The 27,730-nt window shown below is 47.8% G+C and overlaps 1 protein-coding gene across 18 annotated transcripts in view; it reads right to left on the minus strand.

Moving 5' to 3' along the window:
* The window catches only part of TANC2 (tetratricopeptide repeat, ankyrin repeat and coiled-coil containing 2), a 225,301-nt gene that overhangs the window by 106,250 nt on the left and 91,321 nt on the right, over positions 1–27,730 (minus strand). For 11 of the 18 annotated variants that reach the window (XM_054088176.1, XM_054088186.1, XM_054088183.1 and 8 more), the window contains one exon: positions 9,541–9,651. The exons of 5 other annotated variants lie outside the window; for them this stretch is intronic. In XM_054088176.1, the coding sequence (XP_053944151.1) occupies positions 9,541–9,651 (111 nt within the window). 2 more of the 18 variants (XM_054088193.1, XM_054088192.1) reach the window with 2 other exon arrangements.

Below are 27,730 nucleotides of genomic sequence, written 5' to 3' on the forward strand. Positions count from 1 at the left end.
CTATTACACCTAAGTAATTAGTAATAATAAATAACTAAATCCACCACTCGGTGATTTAGATGCTTCCAAAAGAACATAGAGACCCAAGGCGCACACACAGCCTTTTGTCTTTTTTTTTCCTTTAAAGACAATGTACCTTCCGGAGCTGCACCACATCTCAGCGGGGCTGTGCACACCTCCGCGCTTCCCAGCTTTTTTCCCTTCCTTTTAAGTTAATGACAATAGTTTTTTTTAACTGAAGTGCAAAAATGCAAATTAGAGACATTATAACCTGAGCTTGTCAAGCCTCTAATCCTTCTTCCCTTAAAAAAAAATCCAACCCACTTTAAATATGTCAGAAGATCTCTGCAATTCAGCCTGGAATTTACTTGATTTAGGCCCTTTCGGAGCAATTTTATGGATCCTGACAGCTCTCTCAGATATCTTGCCTCCTGTACGGAGGGGACAGAACTCAGAGAAAACAGAAGATAGCAAGGAGAGGAGTCCAAGAAGAAGGCTGTCACAGTCTTAGACCAACAACAACCACTCTGGATCCTGCAGCAAGTTACAGACCACTGGAGGAACATGACCGCATGGGAGTACGACCAACGCTTCCCTGCAAAGCTGTGCTGACAAAACCAGAGCTGGCCAAAACGTTCCTGTTTAGATTCAAAGTAGTTATTTTTCAAGCAATTAAGAGTCAAAGAATCAGAGACCTAAAACGTAAAAATTCTACTTAAAGCAGGCTAAGCTGCGTTGTAGGGGGCGATGAACAAATTGATCTTTCTTGAGCACCCAGTGCCAATGCGCTGCCCGGGAGAAAGAACAGGAGGGCTGGGGGGAACTACGACAATCAAAACAGATTACAGCGAGGGGAACAATATTCACGCTGGATAAGAATAAAGAAGTCCTTGTTCCACAGTGCTGAGGAGGGCGAGGAAGTCAAGGCAACTGGTAAGGGAGCAGAAGTAATGGGGTGGCTTTCAGGGCACCGCATAGTTTTCCTCCTGAGAAGTTCTCCATAGCATCACTGAAGTTCAAGCATGTTTTGCAGAGGACAGAAAAATAAAGCATCCATTGGGCTTGGGCGTGCATGAAGACATGGGAACCAAGCTGAGAAAGGAATTGAGCTGCTTTCTACAAATGCAACCACCCCTCCTTCCATTGTAAAACCAGACGGAAGGGGGTTGTCTCCATAAAGAGCTGAAACAAAATAACAGTATCTCAAAAGAAGTAGAGTTACTGGCCACCTCCTCTAGACTGTAAAGTACTCGGGAATAAACATCTGAGCCAGAGGAAAAAGGGAAGACAATGAGCACAAACACAGTGAAGAACCCCAGTAACACATCACCTTCCTTCTTTTAGCCTTGCTCAGCAAAATTTCCACTCGCATCAGGTGTAACTGCAAGAGGGAAGGATGGCTTCAAACTAAACTCAGCCTAAGGAACTCCTGAAGAGCTTCTGGAGTGCAGACGGAAGGGTCGGTTTGTGGAAAGACGCCAACAGCAGGGCATGCGCGAACCCCAGCACAGGTCTGGGCAGCCCTGCAGTGAGCAGCCCAACAGCGTCAAGCAGAAACAGAGCGACCGCAACACAAAGAGATGTTGAAACAACGTCCCAAATCTAGTCTGACAGTTACTGCCTTCCCCACGTTGCAAGTATTGATGGGTCTTTACTCCCAAAGAAATTAAATCTGCAGACAATGATATAGTTTATAATTCTGAAGCGCAAATGTAGACAAGGGCTGCTCTGGCTCTTCACAAAGATACTGAGAAACACTGGTGTCTTTAGCACCAATTGAGCAGCACTGCCCGGAGTCCAAAAGGCCCATTTTACCAGCTCCATCAGTGAGAAACTGAGCTCCTGATTCTGGAGAAACAGCTAAAGCTTTCAGTAGGATGATACCGGCAGCAGATGCCTTTAACAACCAAGCATAATAAATGGTCCAAAAGTAATTAAGCAGAAGGCAAGAACAGAGACAGATTTGTTACCTGTTACCCAGAGGGCAAAATAACCCCATTCCAATGTTTCAAAAGGAATAATTTCTTCATCTGACACAGGATGCTCTGTACCTTTGCAAGGGGCCAACCGAAAGCAAGCACTCGTGTTTGATGAGGAAAGCAACTTGTCAGCCTCCCCAGGATCCATTCTGATAGGCAGCCAAAGGTGCTACAGAGCAGGAAATTCTGCTGCTGAAGGACCTGCCATGAACCCCACCTCTGGGGCCACGAGGGCCATGGCAGCAGCTACACGGTGGCAGAGTCCGATGGTTCCCCTGTGCTCATACGGTTGAGGCCACACCTCAAATCCTGGGTTCATTTTGGGGCCCCTCAGAAGGACATTGAGGGGCTGGAGCGCATTCAGAGAAGGGAACGGTGCTGGGGAACAAGGATTATGAGAGGAGGCTGAGGGACCTGGGGCTGTTCTGTCTGGAGAAGAGGAGGCTGAGGGGAGACTTCATCGCTGTCTACAACTGCCTGAAAGGAAGGCGTAGCCAGGTGGGGGTTGGTCTCTTCTCCCTGATAGCCAGTGACAGGACAAGGGGAAATGGCCTCAAGATGTGCCAGGGGAGACGTAGGTTGAGTATTAGGAGGAAGTTCTTTACCGAAAGGGTTCTCAGGCACTGGCAGAGGCTGCCCAGGGAGGCGTTTAAAAGGTGAGTAGATCTCGTATTTGGCGACACGGTCTGGTGACAGACTTAGCAGGGCTGGATCAATGGTTGGACTCTTAATGGTCTTTTCCAACCAAAACCATTCTATGTTTCTACAATTCATACAAACAGAACTGGGATCACTTCAAGCCACCTTTTTCCTCCTCCCAACCAAATGAAACCAAAGCCCAAGCAGCAGAGGGCAGATGGCTGTTAACAGATCACATCAGGAAGCTTCAGGAATACCACGTTAGCCGAAACTGATTGGGAGTTAAAACATATGGTGATGGTACATGGAATTCCTACTACTTTCAGCTTTTCTCTTGAGCATCTCCCCTTCGACAGGAAGGTTTAATAAACGCTGAACTATAAACCCAGCCAGTGTTTTCCAAGCTGCAGCTTCTAGCGTGCAAATCCAACTACACCGGCCAGTGGTCTGCGGTTCATCCCAAAAAAAGGACACAGCTGGAACTCTGAAACCACCTTCATGATTCCTCCATCCTAATCAGAACTTCAGAAAGGGTGGGGTATTAATTTTGGGGGTTTAAGTTTTGGATGGTTAATCCAGGAATTCATTCCAAAGCTGTTTCCACCTCTCAGTATAGCAGAAGAAATCAGCACCATCCTCCTAAGAGAAGCAGGAGAAGAGTCAATTGCTTCCATAGCAACCGGCGTACTGAATTGCCACAGCTCTCTTCTGCAATTAGGGCTGATCACAACGATTTCCCATTCCCTTCAGGTCAATGGATTTGATAATGCTGGGACAACCACAAGATCCAACACTAAAACCGTTTGTCAGGCCACGGATGGTTTGCTCATTCCTTTGCCTTCCTCCCAATCCATCACTGTCCAATACAGTGGGCTGGAGCACCTCTGCTCTGAGGAGAGGCTGAGAGAGTTGGGGTTGTCCATCCTGGAGAAAAGAAGGCTCCAAGGAGACCTTAGAGCAGCTTCCAGTGCTGAAAGGGGCTCCAGGAAAGCTGGGGAGGGGCTCTTGATCAGGGAGTGCAGGGACAGGATGGGGGGGAATGGTTTTGAGCTGAAAGAGGAGAGATTGAGATGAGATCTTAGGAAGAAATATTTTGCTGGGAGGGTGGGGAGGCCCTGGCCCAGGCTGTCCAGAGCAGTGGTGGCTGCCCCATCCCTGGAGGGGTTCAAGGCCAGGTTGGACGTGGCTTGGAGCAATTGGATTCAGTGGGAGGTGTCCCTGCCCGTGGCAAGGGGTGTAGAACTGGATGGGCTTTGAGGTCCTTTCCAACCCAAACCATTCTACAATTCTATAAATATGACAGAGGTTGGAGAAGGACCCTGCTGGCTGAATTTGTTTAGGGATTTGAGGGGTTTTTTTGGCTCGTTGCCTGTATTTTCACAAAGAAAAATCAACACTGTTTCATGCATTCCCTGTTCAACAGCTTTTTCCAACACCTGAGGAATGTTTTGTTGTGTTTCAGAGAAGTGGGTGGTTTGTGTAAAATGAAAAATATACATTTTCCGTGTGAAAAGAAAGCAGCAGCAGATGCCAACCTCAAAAATTCTTTAACCAAAGAAAGAAACAAGGGAGAAAAGAGATGAACATGAACGATGCTGTGACGGTGAACCACCCTTTGCTGTCTGTGGCAGCGGCACCGCCGCGGTTCATAACCCAATTAGGGATGGAAGCAGACGCCTGGCAGCCTAATGCAGACCAAGGACCATTCCCTGAGCAGACATTTAAGATTTGTGTCCTAAAATTTCCGAAGAAGAATTTAATCAAATTAAAAGATAATGCCATAACATACTTAGCCTTGAAACACAATGACAAGGTAATGAATCACCCAAAACGCAACTGGAAACACTGATGGGAGAGAAAAAGCAATTACCTGAAAGCACCATCCATCTCTGACCGTTTCCAGGTTTCCTGAGCACTTATAAGTCAGAACATGTTTAGCTACCATCTAAAAGCAAAAAGCAGTCAAAGGAAGATGCCCTTGTGTCAAACAACTATGCAGAACCACGAAGCCAGGGCGCCACCCACTGCAGAGGCAGCGGACGGGGCAGGAGGGAGGTGGGATGAATCTGGGGGAAAACCCACAACATCGAACTGTGAACGACCAGCCCAGCCCAGAAAAGGCTGAGCAGCCAAACAACAGGGGTTTGCTTGGAGATCGGCTCCTGCTCTGCCACGTTGCCCCTGCAAGAGTGATGATGGCTGTCAGGGTGTCATCCCCAAGCTGTCCCACTGCCTTAAAAAGTCCAACCAGAAGGAATGCCCAAATGCCTCTGCGGGATCAGAGCAGAGCCAGGAGGGAGCGTGGATCAAACTCCCTTCAGAGCCACCTTATAGAGTCACCACTCAGTCAAGAAACAAGGAACAATTCCTTCTCTGCCCCAGGGTCCCGAAGTCCAAAAGGGTTGGATTGAACTCAAACTGACCACTGCAGGTACAAAAACTTTTACAGAAATATAATTCTGATACAAAGGGGTTTCTCAGAGCCAAGTTTTTTTTGTCATCATCATACAACAACTACAAAACATGGGCAATTCCCACTTTCACTTAAACACATTAAATCCATCCTGGCTGCCTTTGGCAAAACAATCATAGAACATAGAATGGCTTGGGTTGGAAGGGACCTCCAAGCCCATCCAGTTCCAACTCCCTGATGTAGGCAGGGACACCTCCCACTGGATCCCGTTGCTCCAAGCCCCATCCAACATGGCCTTGAACATTTCCAGGGATGGAGCAGCCACAACTTCTCTGGGCAACCTGGGCCAGGGCCTCCCAACCCTCACAGCAAAACATTTCTTCCTAAGATCTCATCTCAATCCCCCCTCTTTCAGCTCAAACTCAATCTCCTTCGTCCTGTCCCTGCCCTCTCTGATCCAGAGCACCTTTCCAGCTTTCCTGGAGCCCCTTTCAGTGCTGGAAGCTGCTCTAAGGTCTCCCCAGAGCCTTCTCTTCTCCAGGCTCAACAACCCCAACTCTCTCAGCCTGTCATTGTACGGGAGGTTCTCCAGCCCTCGGATCATCTCTGTGGCCTCCTCTGGACTCTCTCCAACAGCTCCATGTCCTTCCTGTGCTGAGGACTCCAGAACTGTACACAAGGCTCCAGGTGAGAGCACAGCAGAGGGGCAGAATCCTCTCCCTCCCTGCTGGTCCCATTGCTTTGGACGCAGCCCAGGACACAGTTTGGCTTTCTGGGCTGTGAGTGCACTTCGTCAGCTCACTTAGAGCTTCTCACCCACCAGCACCCCAAGGCTTTCTCCTCAGGGCTGCTCTTAATCCAATCTCTGCCCAGCCTGTGTTTGTGTTTGAGATTGGCCTGACCCAGGTGCAGGACCTTGCCCTTGGCTGTGTTGAACTTCATAAGATTCTCACGGTTCCACCTCTCCAGCCTGCCCAGATCCCTCTGGATGCCACCCCTTCCCTCAGCATGTCAACCACGCAACAGAGCTCGGTGTCATTGGCAAACTTGCTGAGGGCGCCCCCAGTCTCACCGTCAAAACCAGGACATTGGCGGCTCATGCTGAGCTTCTCATCCATCAACACCTCCAAGTCCTTCTCCTCATGGCTTCTCCAAATCCGGTAATATCAAGTTTAAAGCTTTATGATGCTCCTATCAGAACTTCCCTCAGAAAAGAGTGGTCACCTGATTCTTCTTCTTTCCTCAAAGTTCAAATATATCGAGCACATCACCTTGTACACCGACTCACACTGCCACATGTCAAAAGCCAGAACCCCTGGCAGAAGCAGCACGAGAGGCTGGGCAGCTGCTGAGGAACCCCCACCTCCCAGGAACGCACAGAGATTTGCCTGAGGCCTTAAAATAAACATTTTAGCATTGAGCAAAACTTTATCTCTCGGCATCTCCAACTGAAATAATCATTTCTATATGCGGAGCAGATAATGTTCTCTCCTCGCTGCTATTCAGTGGTTTAAACTGCCTTTAAGTGTATAATTAATTACGTTACTTGTCAGGGATCGCTTTACAAGCCACTCTACCTCCACTCAATTGCCAGGCTGCAGCCTATCTTCAGCCTTATTTTTACTTCTTTCAATTCGTATCAACATTCCCAGAGACACTGGGGATTTAACTGGGTGCCAACACCCTTTATGGGACACACACGCTTTAAAGAGGGTTAAAAAAAAGCCTGACGCTGAAGAACAGAGCTGTATTTCCTTGGAAAAGCGATTACAGACAGTGCCTGTTGGCTCTGCTGCAGTGTAGAGGAGGACTCAGCAAAGAGGACCCTCTTCCTCCACCTTCCCATCACGAGGTGGATGCTGCGCCCACACTCAGAGTCCTTTGGTCCTTCTTTTCTTCCATACAGAGGGATCCTTCCCCACCACCCACTTCTTCACAGAACTATACAATAGTTTGGGCTGGAAGGGACCTCAAAGTCCGTCCAGTCCCACCCCGTGCCATGGGCAGGGACACCTCCCACTGATCCCGTTGCTCCAAGCCCCATCCAACCTGGCCTTGAACCCCTCCAGAGATGGGGCAGCCACCACTGCTCTGGGCAACCTGCACCAGGGCCTCCCAACCCTCACAGAGAAACATTTCTTCCTAAGATCTCATCTCAATTGCCACTCTTTTGGCTGAAAACGCTTCCCCTTGTCCTGTCCCTGCACTCCCTGATCAAGAGCCCCTCCCAAGCTTTCCTGGAGCCCCTTTCAGTGCTGGAAGATGCTCTAAGGTCTCCCTGGAGCCTTCTCTTCTCCAGGTTGAACAACCCCAACTCTCTCAGCTTTCCTAAAGTGTCATCTCCTGAGCTACTTCAGCCTTCGAGCTCAGCAACACCTCCAGCCCCCATATTACCACTATTTACAGAGCAGGAACCATAAATCCCGGCAGGTAAAGCACATTCCATGAGCAAAGACCCGTGGGGCAACTGTTCACCAGCGCCTTGCAACAGCTCCGAGCTTGGGGAAGAAGGAGGAGCTGCAGCACTGCAAAAAGCAGTGCGTGCCACAAATGTCCTTGAACAAACAGTTTCCAAACCCCTTCCCCAATGGATTCCCCCTTTCCCTCTTCCCCTTCCAGTCTCACTAACACAAACCTGGCTGGGCTCCTCAGAAGCCGCAGTCCCTGGAGTGGGGCAAATGCTGGTTCCCCAGGCAGAGAACCCCAGGCTTGGTTCCTGGGCACCAAGCACGCATGGACACGATGGAGAAGGGCTCCCCTGGCGCACACGTTTGAGCACTGAAACACCAAATTTGAGGTTTCTCCCCTGATTCTGAGTTGCTGCTGCCTACTACGACTGCTCTTTCTGGCTCTTACTTTTTTTGCCTTCCTTAATGATGCTTCACATTCCTTCCATGATACTTCAAGGCAGTGGGAAACTCCACTTTTCCTTTCAGATCACTATCGGCAAGGGAAGGAGATTAAAAAGCAAACACAAATCACTGTCAGAGCCTGCTCCTGGGCTTGGCAGGAGTCCTGCCCTTCAAACCCACCCGGCAAGCGAAGCCGGGGCAGGAGGGAGACACCTGCAAGCACGCCCGCGGGACGGAACACATTGAACACAGGAATGGGGAATTTATGCTTTTTAAGCCAAATTTACAATTCAATTATAATTCTCTGTGGATGCAATGATAATAAGTTTCGAATTATTAACAATTATAAACATGACAGCAGAAGCGACTTAGTCAGAAGAAAAAAGGGCTGCAACAGCAAAATTTGAATTGTAATTCATAATGATTGAAAAAGAAGGAACACGTTTCACAGCAACCACGGCCCCAAAGGAGGCACTGCCGAGCGCAGGGACTGCCTTTTTCTTTTCCCTAAGACAACTCCTCTTTCAAACACAATACATTAAACCAAGTCGGCAGTCAAAATTTGCACAACATTCCATTAATTCCTCCAACTGTGGGTACTCCAAAAGCCCATCCGCATCAACACCACCCTGATCCCAGAGAACCTGATCCAGTGGCAGGTGTCCATGCCCAGGCGGTTGGAACTGGATGGGCTTTAAGGCCCCTTCTAAGCCAAACCATTCCATGATTCCATGAGATGAATTTGTCTGCTGCAGCTATAGATTTAAGAGGAATACGTCCCATCTTTACATGCCATTTCTAAACTCTCAACATCCTTTTACCCCACGCAAGGCCTGTACTGAACACGAGTCCCTTTGGTTCCGTGAAAGCCAAGGGAGGGAACTGCAGAATTCAGCCAAAAACCCACTACAATCGTTATGGCTGTGTTCAACCAGCACTGGCCCGAGCCCCAGCCCCAGCCTCCTCTGAGGGCAGCGTCTCCACAGCCTCCAGCCCTGCCCTGTTTGCCACTTCCAAGTGAAGAAGGACCTGGGGAACGACACTGAGCTGGAGGCGAGTCGTTGCTGTATCAATATTTCACAGCACCCGCACATCTGCACGAGGGCTGGAGCTGTTTGGACCATCGAGGGCAGACAGGGCTCAACCACGGAGCGACACTATCCGCCTCGATTTACGTTCTGACCACAGGCCTCCAGCAGGACGTATGCTTTTAAGAGTAATTACGGCAGGATACATAAATTAGGAGATATTTCTTTAAAAACAATAACTCAAATACAACATTGTTGGTAAACAAGAGCCCGCAGTTTCGCATTAGTGGATTTAATGATATTTCTGAGCTGTGGTTTTGTTCCAGGCTCTTTGAAGCCCAGCATCACAAACTATAACTAGCTTGTTTATTGGATCATTTCTATCTTCTCCAAGGCAACTCTCTAGATCTAAACTCTCCTGAAAGGAGAGCGGCCACACACAAAACCACCAGGAACAAACGTGAACGGCTATCAATAACAACAGATTTCAAGCTTCCAAGCCAACACAGGTTGGCTGGGGAAGGTCCGCTTGCCCGTCTAGAGAAAGGAGCCGCACTACAGCTAAAAGCCCTGCCGGGCTGGATGCGCCCGCTCTCCCCGGGACCGCAGAGCCTGCGCGTGCAGCTTACCGGGGCAGTACGCATCAACGTCCAGCTTCTGGGCTGCAGAAAGCGTTGGCGAGCCAAGCTCGGACTCGGGGATTCGAGGGCTCTCAACAAACTTTGCTTTCCTCAAAGGGGCTAAGGAGAAGGAGGGGGAGAGAGAAAGAGAGGTCATGAGTAAGGGAAATAGCAGGCACCAGATGGAAGCACTTAATGCAACGACACTGTCAGACTCAGATCAGGTTACCCCTTTTTCTTTTTCTTTTTTTTTTTGGCCAGAAAAAAAAAAAGTTATCTGCATTCTTTAGAGCAGAGATGGCTCTGGTTAAAGCTCTTGGACTGCACGGTCTTACTTTAAAGTGTGCGGGTATCCAGGCACATTCTCAGTACTTTGAAACACTTCCTTTTTTCCTACTTTATTAAATAAATTGTTTTATAGGAAGCAAACGGGCCCAGATTCAGCAACCGCAGAAAAGCTGCGATCAGCGAGGAGCCCAGAGCCTGTCAGGGCTTCAGATCTTTAACTCGAAATATCTAAAGCGAATACACAAATTCAGTGTTTGCTAATTGTTTCCTCTGGACCAAAAAAAAAACCTATTTCAACCTGTTCTGAATGTCTGACCAAACAGATTTGGGGTTCAACATAAAAGGTCAGAGTAAAGCTCATGCTGCCCAAGACATAAACACAAGCGCTCTGCTGTTATCCTTGCGAACCCTGAAAAGATTCAAGAGACTTAAATAAAGCACAGAGAAAAGGTACGACTGGCTGTAACAAAGCAGTCCGGAGCACTAACGACTGCGAAAGGGGATCCTCCCGTATGTTTGAATAGTCTTGAATGCTTAAAGAAACAAAGCTGTGTGCAACATTTGTTTATAATAAAAGAATTACTAAAACACTTTGATTAATAAGTTTTTAAACAGATAGTCCTGCCAGACTAGAGAAACAGAACAAGTGAGCAAGTTATACGCAGAGATTATGCTATTATATACCAAGTTAAAGTCTCACGCCAGTCAGAGTGAGAGGCTGATGTGCAAAGCTGTGCCGCACACAGGGCCACGTGCTTCATTCCCCCCGATTCGCAGCAGAATACATCATCCTTTATATTTATAGTGCTCTGTCCTGCAAATTCAATTTGGGATCTGAAACTGAAGATGGGGGACGTTTGTTCTCATGCATCTCCTGTAATAAATGCTCAACAGGTCACACGCCGCCCTCGGAGGCAGCGATAAATCTCCTGCTTTTGAGGAGCCTGCGCGCCAGCAGCGTGGTTGGTGCTGCCGGGAAGAAGGATGAGCGGCTCTGGTGAGGGGAAACCAGAAGGGCTGCACACAAGGAGCGGCTCTGGTGAGCTGAGCTGGGACAGAAATGACTCCTGGAATTCTGAAAAGGGGGTGAGGAAATGAAGATAAAGGTTTAGGGGTGTTTTTTCAAGAAAAAGTGCCAGTGAGGCAGAATATGGGTGAGGAATCGGCCCCTCCCTCTGCACCAAAGCAGGTGCTGAACACCCTCCTGCTCCTCCTTCCCCTCAGGAGGGAGAAAAGGTACCAGGCACATGGAAAGCTGGGATGAGTATCAGATACACAGTTCCCCTGAGAGCCCCTGAGGACAAGCCAGGCCAGCAGAGCTGGAGGGAGCCTGGAGCCTCCCTCTGCCCTGGACCTGCTGCCATCCCACCAGCAAATGAAGCTCGAGGGTGAGCAGCCCCATGCAGACAAACGACGTGATGCCAAATGCCACAAGCTGGTAGCCAAGTGTGTAAGAAACCCCCAACCCGGCCACATGCAGGCACTCGCTCTGCCTGTAACCGGGCACCACCCAAGAAAGAGGGATCCACAGTGATGGTCCTGTGCCAGACACTGCCAGAGTGAAAACAGGAAAACACTGAGATGACTGTCAGTATGGCAAGGAAATTTAAGAATAATAATTCTACATGGGCCAACCCACCGATATTTCATTGGCAACTGCAGCTTTAACGAGTAAGTGTATTTCAAATCACAGAATCATAGAAGCGTTTGGTTGGAAAAGACCTTTGAGATCATCCAGTCCAACTGTACCTCTCCACTACTGAACCATCTATAAGCACTTCATCTACCTGTCTTTTAAACCCCTAAATGGATGGGGACTCCACCGCCTCCCTGGCAGCCTGTTCCACAGCCCCACTAACAGTCATTTCTATGATCTATATTAGAAAGATCTCTTCTCCTTCTTTATCATTTCTGGCTAACCCTAGAGCCACGTGTCACCTGGTGCGGCCCCTTGGCAACGCTATTTTTGTTCTGAAACAGAGAACAAAGATGGCTTTCATAGTTCAAGGGGTGTCGATGACTGCAATGGGATTGTCACCAGGAGATTTTGCACTATTATTGCAGTTCTTAACCCAAAGGAGAAGAAGATCATGAATAAAGAGAGTGCTGATGAGACCAACCGTGACCCAAAGGGTCAGTCCCCAATGACCAGGCATGAATACCACGATCTCTCGTTTCACATGTGGTTTATTGCTGCATCCCTTCTGGATCTCCTTCACTTCTCATCGAGGAGCTGACCCTGTCTGCTGATGTTCACACGATCCATTTCTGCCTCCCACAAACAACTGCCTGCGACAGCAGAAGGGATCAGGATCAGCTGCTGGAATCAAAAAGCCATGCCACCAATTTGTCTTTTGAGGTCAGCAAAGAACTTCATATTCTGCTCTCGTGAGACCCCACCTGGAGTCCTGAGTCCAGTTCTGGAATCCCCAACAGAAGAAGGAGATGGAACTGTTGGAATGGGCCCAGAGGAGGCCACGGAGATGACCCAAGGGCTGGAGCACCCCTGCTGTGAGGACAGGCTGAGAGATTTGGGGTTGTTCAGCCTGGAAAAGATAAGGCTCTGAGGAGACCTTAGAGCAGCTTCCAGGACTGAAAGGGGCTCCAGGAAAGCTGGGGAGCGGCTCTTGGTCAGGGAGTGCAGAGACAGGATGAGAGGGAATGGTTTTGAGCTGAAAGAGGGGAGATTGAGATGAGATCTTAGGAAGAAATGTTTTCTGTGAGGGTAGGGAGGCCCCGGCCCAGGTTGCCCAGAGCAGTGGTGGCTGTCCCATCCCTGGAGGGGCCCAAGGCCAGGTTGGATGGGGCTTGGAGCAACCGGATCCAGTGGGAGGTGTCCATGGCAGGTCCAGTCCAACCCAAACCATTCCCATGATTCTATGCTTCCAACATAGTGAATTCCCACTGTACTGCACACTTATCCATACACACAATTTTACAGTATTTATGCTTTTATTCCCTAAAAAGCATTACTTAGGCCTTAAAAACGGACATCGCCAGCAGACGAGAGGCTACATCAAAAGGACATAGAGACAAGAGTTCACTTTAGAAAGCACAAGTCAATACAATCTCCTTAGCATAACTGCACATGGGGAAAAGCCACCGAGCAACTGTTTCATTTATTTCAGATATTCTTAACCTGAAAAAAACAAAATGTCGTCCTAACTGATCTATAACCCGATTACATGAAAGGAGGATTTTCACATAAAAGAATTAAGTGCTCCTGCCTCCTGTCCAAAATGAAGATTATCCTGACAGATCCATATTTTGTCTTTAGTTTTCTACTGGAATAAACAACAAATGGCGATGCCATAAATTCAGAAATCTGTTTTGCTGGGCTTTAGCCAAATGTTGCAAGGGCAACGTTGATCTTTTTATCTAAGTGCCTTTCCACGCACAACAGTTTGCCTTGGTCCTGATCATCCTCCTGTGAGCACAGGCAAATCAAAGATCACAGGATAAGCGTTTGGCACATGGCATAAAAACTAACGGAAGCATGGACAAAATCATTTGAGGTCTCCTATAGCCACTGCTCTCCACCAGCCCTCTGAGTTCTGTAAGATCTTCTGTACACAACAGATCACAGAATCATGGAATGGTTTGGGCTGGAAGGGACCTCAAAGCCCATCCAGTCCCACCTCCTGCCATGGGCAGGGACACCTCCCACTGGATCCGGTTGCTCCAAGCCCCATCCAACCTGGCCTTGAACCCCTCCAGGGATGGGGCAGCCACCACTGCTCTGGGCAACCTGGGCCAGGGCCTTCCCCCTGCCTCCTTGTGTAGAATGTCTTCCTAATGTCTAATCTAAATCTTCCCCCTTCCAAGTTAAAGCTATTCCCCCTATCACTCCATGCCCTTGTAAAAAGTCCCTCTCCAGCTTTCTTGTAGTTCTGTGAGGTACTGAGGTCTCCTTGATCCTGCTCCAGGCTGAACAACTCCAACTCTCTCAGCCTGTCCTCGTAGGGAAGGTGCTCCAGCCCTTGCATCATCTTTGTGGCCTCCTCTAGACCCGTTCCAACAGTTCCACATCCTTCTCATGCTAAGGATTCCAGAACAGGACTTCAGATGAGGTCTCAGGAGAGCACTGGAGGCAAACCACCCTTCTGGAAAGGAAGGATTCTTTTCTCCAGGATCCAGGATTGCCTGTTGGTTATTAACCCACAGACAGCTTCTGACACTGGAAGAGATACAGTGGATACAATTCAAAGAGCTGCTGAGCCCCAACAACACCGCTTCCTGAGCAGCGATGGGAGAACACTCCGTTCTCTTTCCTCCGAAGACACAAGTGACCTGGTCACCTAACGCTACAGCTACGGGTGAATTAAAAACATCCCTAAGCAGACACGCCTTCAGACCAGAGGGACGGGACTGCAGCACAGCCCGGACACACACACATGGCAATACCACGTTAGGAGCAGCGCTCTGCAAGCTGGCTCCTCAAGAGCCTCTTTAACAACAGAGACTGAGAATACAATACACCCACCCGAGGAACGGAAACCAAGAGCCCAGTTCATTTTATTGCTCAAATTTTGTCCATACTACTTATGCCTGAAGCTCTCATCCCAGAGGCTGAAATGAGCAGTTCCCTCCAACACAGAAACCACCTCAAACACCGGGGGCTGCTCACGGTTTATGCATTCGTACACCTGCACAGGGATCAATCCTGGTGCTGTTTCCGAGCACCGCCGAGCATCTCATCTACTATCAGATACAACAGAGAAATCAGGATGTGTTTACTGTTTCCAAGTAATCATTTTATCTCTATTCACACCATGCTTTAGTTGAGCCCGTGCAGCTTCCTAATTCTATTTCCTAGGTATCATTTCATTGTCACCTGATTAAAAGACAAGGTAGTCTTTTAATTAAAAACAAAAGGTTTCCCTTTAGATCAAAAGGACTTGATGAAAAGAAATTATCATTGATTAGCAAAATGCTTTATCTACTACATTGAGTTTCAGCTCTGAAAGGAACGATTCACTAATAAAGGATTACTAACACCTAATGACCTGACTGACAAGGTTTTGTTCCAGGCAGTCATCTCAGCAGAGCTGAACTCAGAGAGCCAAAGAATCACTGAGATCGGAAAAGCCCTCTAAACTCACCCAGCCCAACCGCCAGCCCAACGCCGCTGTGCCTAACAAACCATGAAGTGCCACAGCCACACGGTTGTTGAAGCCCTCCAGAGACGGTGACTCCACCACTGCCCTGGGCAGCCTCTGCCAAGGCTTTACTACTCTTCTGGTAAAGCAATTTTTCCTAATATCCAATCAAAGCTTCCGTTGGTGCAACTTGAGGCCATTTCCTCCCATCCTGTCACTTGTTACTTGAGAGAAGAGACCAGCACCCACCTCACTACAACCTCCTTTCAGGGAGCAGCAGAGAGTGTTGAGGTCTCCCCTCAGCCTCTCCTTCTCCAAAGCAGACAATCCCAGTTCCCTCAACTGCTTCTCATAAGGCTTTTCCCCAGCCCCTTTCCCAGTTCCATTCCCCTTCTCGGGACACGCTCCAGCCCCATTGTGTCTTTCTTGCAGTGAAGGATCCTCATTCCATGGTCTGAGTACAACACCTACACCTCTCTGCGTTCACGCACCCATGAAGATACACAAGAAACCAATCTACGTATGGACATGGAAGATGCTGGAGGAAATAGTGACCGTTTTCCATAGCATAGACAATGGATGGACCATCCTTGGGCACATGGGAGCCTCTCCTTGCATCGGCACTTTACATACATTGCAGAAACACGCAGAACGGTGCCCTGAATGGCACCAATGTGAGCCACTATTATAGACTCACACGCTTCATCGTTACAAAGGTGTGTCTTGCTTAGGGAAGTTTTTAATTCACCCTTAGCTGTAGCGTTAGGTGACCAGGTCACTTCTGTCATCAGTGCGACCACACAGCTTGGCCACACACCTGAGTTCTCCTGAGTCGCTACTACAGGGCACGTCCTGAGCAGAGTCCAGCCAAGAAGGTCGGCTTAAAATGAGCTTTTCTCCCCAGTTTTGTCCTCTCTCTGCCTTATTCACACAAGTACTGCTGAATTTTAGCTATGCTTTGAACCCTCCTCTGCTCAAGAAGGATGAAATCTGCTGTCTTTGTGTAAAACACTGGATTTATCACAGGCTAAAGAAAAGGTAAAAGAGGGTCAGCAATGACGCAATGAGTGAACCACTCTGTGTTCACCACAGGCTCACCCCAATGACCGGTTCAGCTGAAGAAGAGCTGAATTTTGCACATACCCATTGTATTTGCAAATACTGGAAGCATAATCTTATAACATAAATCCCGTACGGAGAGAAAGCAACGCCCCAAACACAGAAGCTTTTCCAACCTCCTGCCCCAGTTTGGCTGCGATAAGAGCCAGGGCACTGGGCTGAGGAGCAAACTTCAGAAAACTCACATTGAAAAAGCAGAAAAGTGGGCAGCTTTGGGCACAATCCACCTCCCGGCTTTAATTAATAATGATGGCAGCTATGCCAGAGGCTGATTCACGTGCTGGAAGCTGCCCAGTGGCTACGTAACGCTGCGGAAAGCAGGCTGCACTGAGTCTCCCTCGAACTAAAATGTTTTAAGTGCTGCAGTGCTATTGATCCACAGAGCTCCCGGAACAAATAACTGTCGAATTCAACACAGCTGGACTACACTCAAAACACAAGGGACGCAGCTTTCGGCGCTGCCTCGGATCCGAAATGAGTCTTTATTTTGCTAAGGTCAGAGTGAGAAAAGAAGAAAACCATAGAATCATAGAATCGTTTGGTTGGAAAAGACCTTTGAGATCACTGAGTCCAACTGTACCTGTCCACTACTAAACCATCCCTGAGCAAAATTACCGACCCTGAGATGGTTGTTGCTGTGACAATTGGATACCAGCTCCGTGTCAGCAGGATCACAGAACCATAAAATCACAGAATGGTTTGGGTTGGAAAGGACCTCAAAAAGTCAATCCTGTTCCACCCTTCTTCCATGAACTTCTTCCATGAACCTTCCACTGGATCCAGCTGCTCCAAGCCCCATCCAGTCTGGCCTTGAACCCCTCCAGGGATGGGGCAGACACCACTGCTCTGGGCAACCTGGGCCACAGCCTCCCAACCCTCAGCGTGAAGAATTTCTTCCCATTGTCTAATTAAATCTTCCCCTTTCCAATTTAAAGCCATTAATAACTTGGTTTTGGAATGCTTATATATATTTTCAATGCATACATAATAAAATAACACAGATTTCTGTGTTCAATAATGGCTGGTACAACATTTGCATCAAATCTGCATACTCGGAAAGAAGATAATTTCCCCTAAAATCCTGAGCAGTGTGTGGTCTGCCCTTCCAGACAGAATTTTACCTCAATTTCCATTTTGCTTATTATTGTGCAATTATTTTCTGTCACCTATAGCAAACAGAAGAGCAATTTGTTATCAGCCTTATCACTGCTGGAGATAAACTGAAAGCAGCAACAGTTGGACTTGATGATCTCAAAGGCCTTTTCCAACCAAATGAATCCATGATTCCATGATTCTACCCAAGCCCGCTCCCGGGTCAGCCCGCATGGTTTGGTTTTAGGTTGGACCAGCCAGAGCATCCCAGCAGGAATCTGTCGAGCAGCTGTTCCATAGAATACTCTGGCAAGCCTTGAGGAAGAAAGTTGTTCCTATTAATGATCCCAGAAAGAAAAAAAAACCCTCTGCTTTCCCTGTAGATAAGTTTATTTCCAATGTGGGCTGCCAAAAAGCCTTTATCCCCGTAGGGGAGACTGCTCTGAGGAGCGGCGAGTTATTTAATTACCATCTAGAGACGACAGGAGGAGGAGGATACGGCACTTTGATCTTTCCTTTCAGACCTATCCGATCGGTTTGACTCCTCAGAGCTGTGGCCCAGCAGCAGCCTTCTCCACATCATTTCCTATCTAAAATTCTTCTTTTCAGCACCTTCTCAAGTCTTTTAAAATTGCTTCTCCTAGTAGAAACACTTCATGTGTGACTAAGGCAACTTGTGTACAAGAGGAGGAGGAGGGGACAAGAGAAGAAACATGCAGGCGGCATCCCTTGCTCTGGCTTTCCAAGTCACCTTGTTATGAAAATAAGCAAACCCCATCCACACACACATTTTTCGTGGGTTTCTTTTCCAGCCACTTTTCAAGTTCCAGACTAAAATAAATGAAGTGAGTGAAGCCCTGGGCCTATGGGATGAAATTCTGTCATCGAAACTTTAAGCCTACGTAAGTTTTGCCCAAATACCCCAAGAATCCTCCCAAAGGGCAGAACTAGGACAGGGCTGAGCTGGAGGGGAAAGCGCTCCTCACCCCCTCTTAGTCCTTTTCCCAACAGTTTTGTTTCATTAAATGTTCAATATAAAACAGATGAGAGGAGAATGCAACAAACCCTGAGTGCTGAGTCGCGTTATTCTCATTCAGTCTCCTCCTCTCCTGGAATCCTATTTTTCAGCAATTCAGTAACTCAGCTATTGCACTGGCACTAAAAATGAGACAATATGTCCAAAAAAAATGCCTGGAACACACTCTGAAATACATTTATTCAAACAAAAGCAGCAAGGAACTTGGTCACTTTAAGCAAATGATGGATAACACTGCTAATCCACTGCTTAGAAGGAAACTGTTTTACCGTCCCCTAAACTCAAAGTCCAGCTCACAATGCTCTGATTTCAAGATAAAGTTTCATGAGGGAAATCAGAAACTAATTAAACAATTAATGAAGCCAACACATTTTCCACTTTCCTGCATGAAGCTGGTTGTAGCACAGATCTCAGGAACAAATGCCCGGTTGTTGCTGTGTCCCCAGCAAGAGACTTCTGTCCTATGTGGGGGGTTAAACTGTAGAATCATAGAATGGTTTGGATTGGAAAGGACTTTAATCATCCAGTTCCAACCCCTCTACCACGGGAATTAACCCTTCCCTTCAGACCACTCTCTATTAGCTTGCTCACACAGACATAAGGCCAATGGATCCGTAGTTTTCTAGAGCTCCCTCAGAGTCCTTTTCAGGAGTTGAAGCTGTAATAACCACCTTTCAGCTGTGTGGTGTTACCGAAGTCACAAACAAGAGGTTATACAGCAGAGACAGTAATTCAGCAACCTCGGATGGTCCTCAGGCTTCGTCACAGGCTTTGGTTTTATGACCTGCTCTGACATCTGGGACAGCCCCACCTCTCTGTCTCTCTGTCTTGGCAGCATCAGTGCCTACACGGCTGCGTGAGGGCTGGGCTGTGTTCTACTGCTTGAAAGATTAACAACGGTGCTAGGCTTGCAAGGGATCTGAAAAGGAACAACGAGAAGGAATAGTTCACTCCAGACACTCCTGCAAGAAAACTCTTTCAGTATTTTACAAGCAGCCAAGAAGGATCAAAGGTAGGCATCGAATTATAAAGCCATGAAACATGAACAGGAGCGGTGGGGGCCGAGGCCAGGAGCGAGCCCAAGCTGCACAGGAAATCTAATTCATTCCCTCTCGTAGTCTAAAGAGCGGATCAAGATACTGCAATCGTGGTAAGAGAGAAGGGTAAATTGTGGAATCTCTACCATCCAAAGCCCAAGTGATTCCACGCTAAAGGACACGTGTGGCTGCATCCTGCCCGCGGCACAAACCAGGGCCACACACCACGCAAGGCGACAGGAATTCATTACTTGATAACAAGCATTTAAAACGAAGGCAAAAGATGTGAACAGATAAGGTGATTTTATTTATGTGTCAGTCACTTCAATGTCGCTGTGCTAACACTAAATTAGTCAGTTCAGCTGACGAAGGCAGGCCTATAATTACACCGATATGTAGGCATAATTGTTCAATTGATATGAAACTGCATTTAGGATCCGTATTGCTTCACTGGTAGGAGCTTCATAGAACACTAGAGCCCTAAAATAAAGCTGCTTATCTGGCGAGACATTGGCCTGAATTAGCAGAATGTGTTTGTTAACACTTGAAAAACAGTATTACACTGTGTTTACAGGGTGTTTCTTTACTTACAGAAATTGTGACCGCTCAACCACCTCTAGTTTTCAGGAATTTGTTCTTTGCTTTTACTTGTAGAAGCAACTGACCCAGTAGAACTTTCTGTCTTGAGAATTGATGGCTGCTCATCAGCCTTTCCTTCCACAGAAGAACAAGGGCAAAGGAGCATGGCTTGCCTAAATGGTTTAATTAAGCATCTAATGATGTTGTGATGATCTGTGCGACCACGCATGGTTAAGCGGAACACCTGGAGTAGCCTCTGCCAACGGTGCAGGCAGACACGGAGGAGCAATGCTGCCCTGGCAGCCAAGAGGGGCAACTGTGGCCTGGGGAGCATCCAGCACAGCATCACCAGCTGGGTGACGGCAGGGATTGTCCTGCTCTGCTCCTCACTGGAGATGTAAAGGATCTAAAGCTACTGGAGAGTGGCCAGAGGAGGCCACATAGTTGGTGAAGTGTTTAGAGGAGAAGTGTGTGAGGAGTGGCTGAAGTCACTTGGTCTGTTAAGCCTGGAGAAGAGGAAACTGAGGGGAGACCTCATCGTGCTCTGCAGCTTCCTCACGAGGGGAGGAGGAGCAGGCGCTGAGCTCTTCTCTCTGGTGACCAATGACAGGACCCAAGGGAATGGCAGGAAGATGCCAGGGGAGGGTTAGGTTGAACATTAGGAAAAGGTTCTTCCTCCAGAGAGTGATGGAACACTGGAACAGCTCTCAGGGTAACAGTCACGGCGCCACTCCAGAAGTGATGACACTTCAGAAGCCTTTGGCCAATGCCCTCTGCCACACGAGGTGAATGTTGGGGTTGTCATATGTAGGGACAAGAGCTGGACTTGATGATCCTTGTGGATCTCTTCCAACCCAGGACATTATACAATTCTATGATAACGTTTCTCCGTGTAACGGGATTTACACCTCTACGAGACAGTGGCACACACCCTCTGAGCATGGCAAGATGTCCCAGGAAGGACCAGGCCCTGCTTAGTCCTTCAAGTGAAAGCAATGTTAACTTCGCTGGGAAGGCAGAGCTCTCAGCGCATATTCCTAAACCAAAACCAACACCCACGGCACACAACTCCCATTGCCCATTCTGAGGTCTCCAAAGTGGATCAGGAGAAGCCATGCAGGCAAGCTGTCTCATCACCCTCTTTGAGGCCCTCTAGACATGTTTGATCCTTTGCAGAACCAAAAAAAGCAAAGAGAGATAGAAATTGAACACAAAAACTTAAAAAAAAATGCTGCTGAGACAACAGGAAATACCCTACTACGCCAAGAGCTCGGTGTCTCAGCCCTTGGCTTTGGCAGCACCGACCTGCCCTGCAGCCCTGCTAGCCAGGGCCATGTCCCAGTGCATCCACACCAAGTCCTCAGCCGGTTTATGCTCACTGCCGGGAAACCTTCGGGGTTTTGGGGTTTCAAATGTGAGCTGTCAGTTATCCCCATCAACAGTAACGGCATCACCACAGACAATAATTTGGCCATTCAAACACACATTCAAACACACAGGGCTCATCACAATCCATTTAACGGTAGGGCAGGGGCTTTTGGAAAGGGAGAAGCGACTGGTTTTGTTAACGCAAATTCTTCTCTGCGTGGAGTTCTGGTTTGTCCATAACTCTACAGTTATAGAAGCAGCTCAACTTGGGAAGAGGTTGGACTTCCTGTCTTTTTGCTGTAGCTCCTCTACATCTACCTCATTCCCAAGAGCAGCAGTAAGGTGAATTAAGTGCTGGACAAGGTCATTCCCTTGTCCCAACTGTTCCAAGCACTTTCAAACCAAGCCCTCAGAAGAACTGCAGAAAGCAAAGGTCTTCATCTTTTTTTTTCTCCCATGAAATGAAATGAAGATGCAAACCTTTGGCAAAAGCTAAAGTTCCAGGGGTGTTTAAATTCACTCAGGAACCATTCTCTGTAGTCACAGACTCAAACAGAAAAATGGACATTCTCATAGGAAAAAGCCCACAAAGAAGTGAAACCACCAACTTGTCTGAACAGATTTTGATGCAAAAGATTCCACCAGCAAACAGAAAGAAAAGAGGACGCCTTGCTTCCTGAAGGGACAGGGCAGACAGGAACCCATGTCTCAAAGAGTCATCTGGGTCACATTTATGGAGCAAACCCATCGAAACCCTGTAAAAGCACAAGACGGGCAAACCCAAAAGAATGATCACATCTCTGACCCCGGCATGACCCAATGGGATACCCGAACACATCCTGCTGCACACAAAGGTACAGGAACATGCTTTGTTTTCTCAAGAGGGGAAATTTTGGAGTATGGGTCAAGAACAATGTTTGGCTTAATTAACATCTCCAACCCTGACCTCCAAAAGCTGCCCAGGGCGTATCCTCTGCTTGCGCTGCATGGAACCTGACAGAGTAAAACAAAGGGCACTGCGGCTGGAGGACAAACTTGACCTGAAGCTAAGGTGTAACGGCATGATTAGTAAGTAATGAGGTCTTTATAGTGTAAACCCCCTTCTGAACTCAAGCTACAGCACAAGGCTACATGAGTTTGATGCAAATATGAAAGCAGGAATTAAATCTCGTGCATATAAGCAAATGCAATGTGCAGAGTTTAGATGGTTACCTCACAGCAGCGCTGGGGATTTGGCAATCAGAGAGAAGGGTTCCGCACAACCATGTACTTGCACAAATGCCTTCCAAATACAAACCTAATGGATTTGGTACAAGACAAAGCTAAGACCATATGCTCTGTAGGAGTGATTGCTTTGCTAGAAGACAACGTGGAGTTAATCACTCTCATCCCCTTATGCAACTTCGGATTAAGCAAGCAGCAAGAATCTGTCTGTTCTTCAGAGCACAACCAGCAACAGGTACAGATCCCTACCACTCATTTCTCTTGGGTGAAACACAAGAAAACAGAAAAGCTCTTAGAAATGTTCTAATGCTTGAGGAAACGTTTCCTTCCCCTTGCCACGCCTCTTGCCTGTGTAACCAGCTGAAGCCCAACAAACGGGCGTATCACACAAAGCATTAAAAAAGCTGGTGCTAGAACATGGAAGCAGCTCATTCAGAAATGCATACAAACTGTATGGCTCTTGGAAATAAATCAGGAATCATATCTTGGTAACAAACAATATGTTAGTTGTTAACGAAGCACACAGAACAGAGATGGATTTCACTGCTGCACATTTGGAGGTGCAGGAACCACTGGCAAAGGTTTCTGGCACGAGAAGGCATGCAGGTATACAGGGATCCAGCTTGGACATTACACCAAAGACATCTCTGATACAACTCCAAACCATACGCACGTGGTTACACCAGCGATAAATCCAGGAATGGAATTACACAGCACCACCAGCTACTCCAGGGAAATCACCTCAGAGCAAGGAATGAGATTGCAAGTGCCAAAGCAACAGTCCAGAACCATGGAGCAGTCTCAATCTTCAACCTTCTGTCTAATTTGGGCATTGGTCAAGATCTGCAATGGAAAAAGAAGGTGCAGCTCTGCAGAATGCGACCCACCCCACGGCTGCACACGGGCTGTGGGAACCTTCAATAAGTGCCGTCACTCCAAACTTTACAAAGATATTGTGAATCTCGATGAGCCTGACGAAAGCTTCCCAGACAATTAGAGACAACCAGGTACAGATCGCATCAGAAATTAATGGCTGCAGAAGTAATTGCAGAATCACAGAACAATTTTGATTGGAAAAGACCATTAAGATCATCAAGTCCAACCATTGTTCCAGCCCTGCTAAGTCTGCAACCAGACCATGTCCACAAATATGACGTCTACTCATCTTTTAAATGCCTCCAGGTATGGGGACTCCACCACCTTTCTGGGCAGCCTCTGCCAGTGCCTGAGAAACCTTTCAGTAAAGAAATTCCTCCTAATATCCAACCTACATCTCCCCTGGTGCATCTTGAGGCCATTTCCCCTTGTCCTGTCACTGGTTAACAGAGAGAACAGACCAACCCACACCTCACTGCAATCTCCTTTCAGGCAGTTGCAGAGAGCAATGAGGTCTCCCCTCAGCCTCTTCTTCTCCAGACTAAACAACTCCAGCTCCCTCAGCCACTCCTCATAAGGCTTGTGCTCTAAACCCTTCACCAGCTTCATTCCCAAAACTGAATGCAGTAATGGTCAGCCTTTGGAGAAGGAATCCAATGCAATAAACCAGCAAGATCACGCAGGACACAGGAGAATCCAAAACAGGTTGTCTCCTTGTTACAGAAGCATGAAGGAATTACAAAACATGCAGCCCACTTGGAGATGAGGGCTTATTCCCAAAGAGCACATTCTTTGCTGGCCTAGAGAGCCACGGTCAAGCGCACGGAACACCTTGGAAGGCTGCTCCAGGAGCAGGAGGAGGGAAGACGTAGCAGAGGGAAGAGCAATGGCCTGATTTAACTCCATAGGAGGCTGCCTACAGCACATTCTCTTGCTATAGAAACCTCTTCGCTATGTCTAAAAATTAAAATTCTCACACACCAGAAGTGTAATCATGACAGATGCTCCATTTTGTGCAGCACCAGTGTGAAATAAGGACAGACTCCTCTGAGATTCTGAAGAGCCATGGTGGTCCAGGGCTATTTTGTTTGCCTTTTTAATGTTATTTGCACTAAACACAACTCTCTGGGGTTCTCCCATTAATTAGGCATTCATATAAAAACCTGAAATGACCAGCCATGATCACCTTTTCCCAGTGACAGAGCACACTGCCCTCAGCCTTGGCAAGTCTGAGCAGTCCAGCAGCCTCCATGCTGAACAAAATCCTGGGCAAGAGCACGTTCAGAAGGGTCAGCAAGCAATCTCGCACACTAACGCCAAAGGAAAACATGGGGAATTTCTCCTATCTTTTCTAGAATATCTATTTTGTCAACGTGGAAAGCAGTTGCATGTCAAAACAAGACAGGACAGGGAACATCATGTAATCAGCACCCAGGAAAACACACACTATCACTGGTTATTGACTTCCAAAATCCACAGATACAAGATACCGGTTCCTTCCTTCCCTTCCATTTCCAAATTGAAAGTCAGAATCACAGAATCACACAATGGTTTAGGTTGGAAGGGACTTCAAAGTCCATCTGGTTCCACCCCCTACCACGGGGGCAGGGACACCTTCCACTGGATTCAGTTGAACAAAGCCCCATCCAACGCGGCCTTGAACACCTCCAGGGTGTGCCAGGGCCTCCCCATCCTCACAGCAAAACATTTCTTCCTAAGATCTCATCTCAATCGCCACTCTTTTGGCCGAAAATGCTTCCCCTTGTCCTGTCCCTGCATTTCCTGATCAAGAGCCCCTCCCCAGCTTTCCTGCAGCCCTTTTTAGTGCTGGAAGCTGCTCTAAGGTCTCCCCGGAGCCTTCTCTTCTCCAGGCTGAACAACCTCAACTCTCTCAGCCTGTCCTCAGAGCTGAGATGCTTCAGTTATATCCAAACTGTCCTAAAATTAATGCAAAACCACCCCATGTTTGACAGGTCTCCAAGAGAAGCAAAGCCCTCCACACAGGCTCGTTTTAATGCACAAAGTTACAAGCAGACACATGATTTCTTAGCCCAAATTTCAGGCACGGTTTTGGAGCCCCTAAAACCTGCAGTGAGGACTGTCCTGATTCCACACCCAGAGCTCTGCTTGTGTAGTCAAGAGAAATGTACCCACCAGTGTAGCACCGAGCCCCCTCATCCACCTGGTTTCTCTCTCGTTTCCATCTCACTGTGTGCCTGTCCAAGCAAATCACAACTCAGTGGGTGAAGCATCCCAAAAATTAGGAGCAAGAGTCAACACAACAGGAGAAAAATATTCAGCATCCATGCCTGTAAATGAAAGAGGATCCTGCTTTTCCATCAGGTTCCGCCGCTGGAAGCATCAGGGTTTGGAAGCAGAGGTGCCAAACGCGCTCTGAAATGTTGCTGCTGTGTGTGTGCATTTTACATCATTTTTTAAGATGGGAAGACTCAGTAATTCTGACAAAATACAAGTTCTCTACTTGTTAAAGCTCTGGGTGAGCACTGATTGCAACACATAAGAGAAAATTCAATGGAAAATGAAATATACCTAGAAAAATACATTAGGCATCTGGAAAAAGCCTAGGATCTAAGGGCACGGTACAGGGAACTCAGTCTCTGGCACTGCTGTGCAAGTCACAAATGCGAGAGCGGGGTGTCCAGTCCAGCCTCCGCTCCTTCGTGGGAAGCGAGGATCTGGGATCGATGCCACGCTGACGGTGTGACAGTTAAAGAAAGTGACAGAAATGTGAGCATACTGCAAACAGCACGATCTAGAAATACCAAAAAAGGATGCAAGCCTGGCCTGACACCAACAATTTGAAGCACAACACCCCTCAAAAATCAGATTCAACAGGAGCACGGAGCACTTGAACAGCTTTTCCTCAAATTACACCTTGAAAATGGTTGTTTATATATTGTATTCCTTCCAGTATCAAATTAAAACCCTCACTCTTGTGATGAACAGCAAACATCTCCCTCCCTCAGCACACAGGGGTTTTAAAATTCACTCCAATCCAATTTATGGTCGTTTTGTGATACAAAAGAAAAGCCTCATCTCAGTCCCATTGTTCTACAATTTTAAACCCAACCTCCTCTCGCTGTCTGTTGAGTTTTTCACCCCACTCCTCAGCAGCTCTATTTCACCAATGCTGGAAACTCGATTTTTGGCACTGCAGGGTCATTTCACGTTGCGTATGTGAAATCCTGCACAGCCCCGAGAGCAGGTGACAAACTCGGGTCACGGACAAGTACTGCAACAACACTAGGAGAAAAATAACCCGAGCAGCACAGCTCTTACCGGCACTAAAAGTCTCCTAATGGCTTCCTGGTAAACCAGGAGCATCAGAATCCCTTCCTCGATATTGATTTTCTGCAGAGCAGATGGAGGCCAAGGAATTCACAATTCCAATCCAAGTCCACGCAAGATGAATTGTCCAAATACTCACAGGGCTTTGTTCGCTTTCCCCATCGCCTGCAAGCGTGCAGCCTAGCAGCGGGAAGGCAGTGAGCCTGGAAATTCACGGGTGCAGATACTGTGCGAACAGCACTTCAGCAGAGAGCCTCCTCTGGCGCACGCCTCTCCCCAGCGCCAGCGCCATCCTGCTGCTCCCCACGTCAGGATGATGTTACAGGTGACACCTCCTGCTGCTGATGTCAAGCTCCACTCCCAAAAGCACAAGCACGGTCTCCCCTGCGGTGCCTCCTGCCCCCACCGAGCATCACTTCTGCATCTCCTTCGTTCCCCCGGAAGCAGGCGACAAGATGATTTCAGAGCAGCTTGCAGACACGGAGCTCGCTCCCTTCCTTCTGCTGCTCGGTGTTACAGAGCCTTCCCTTCCCGAATGCGGCAGCAAATGTGCACCACACGCATCCCTCGGGAGACAAATAAAGTCTTCTCACGGTCCTTTCCTCTGGCGCAGTTTAATTTGCTCTGTGGTTACGGCAAACTGCTGAAAGCAAAGGTAAATCACAGTGCAGCACACAGGGGTGAAGGACTCACTGATGCTCTCCCCAACATTTCGGAGTGAGCCGAAGGGCTGGCGATGCAGCCCAGGACCAGAGCTGATGAATGGTGCAGTGCTGCTGTTGTCATGGCAACGCCGGGAAAAAAAGCATCACCATATAAGGAGTTGTGACATGGATTCTGGGAACAATTTATACTAAAAGGCTGTAAGCCTTTGGATGCTTTAAAGCCGCAGCATCCCCTTCTCCTCAGCTGGATAAAGGTTTTGTTGTTCAGACTGAAGCAGTCGGCACAAATCATCACACACACCATTGCATCAACCCAAGCTACGTTTGTGATGGGAGCGTTGTACCAAAAGCCAACAAAATGACATGATTTTGTGGCATTTCCAAATAATCGAAATGCAAATAATTGAAATTATTAAGTAAAGGAAATGCCAGGATGGCAACGATGCCCCAAAACAGCATCTGTGAGAAAGGAAAGCCCCGCCAAGCCCCAGAGCTGGCACCGCTGTG

Source organism: Cuculus canorus, chromosome 25, assembly GCF_017976375.1.
Source record: "Cuculus canorus isolate bCucCan1 chromosome 25, bCucCan1.pri, whole genome shotgun sequence".
NCBI lineage: Eukaryota > Metazoa > Chordata > Aves > Cuculiformes > Cuculidae > Cuculus > Cuculus canorus.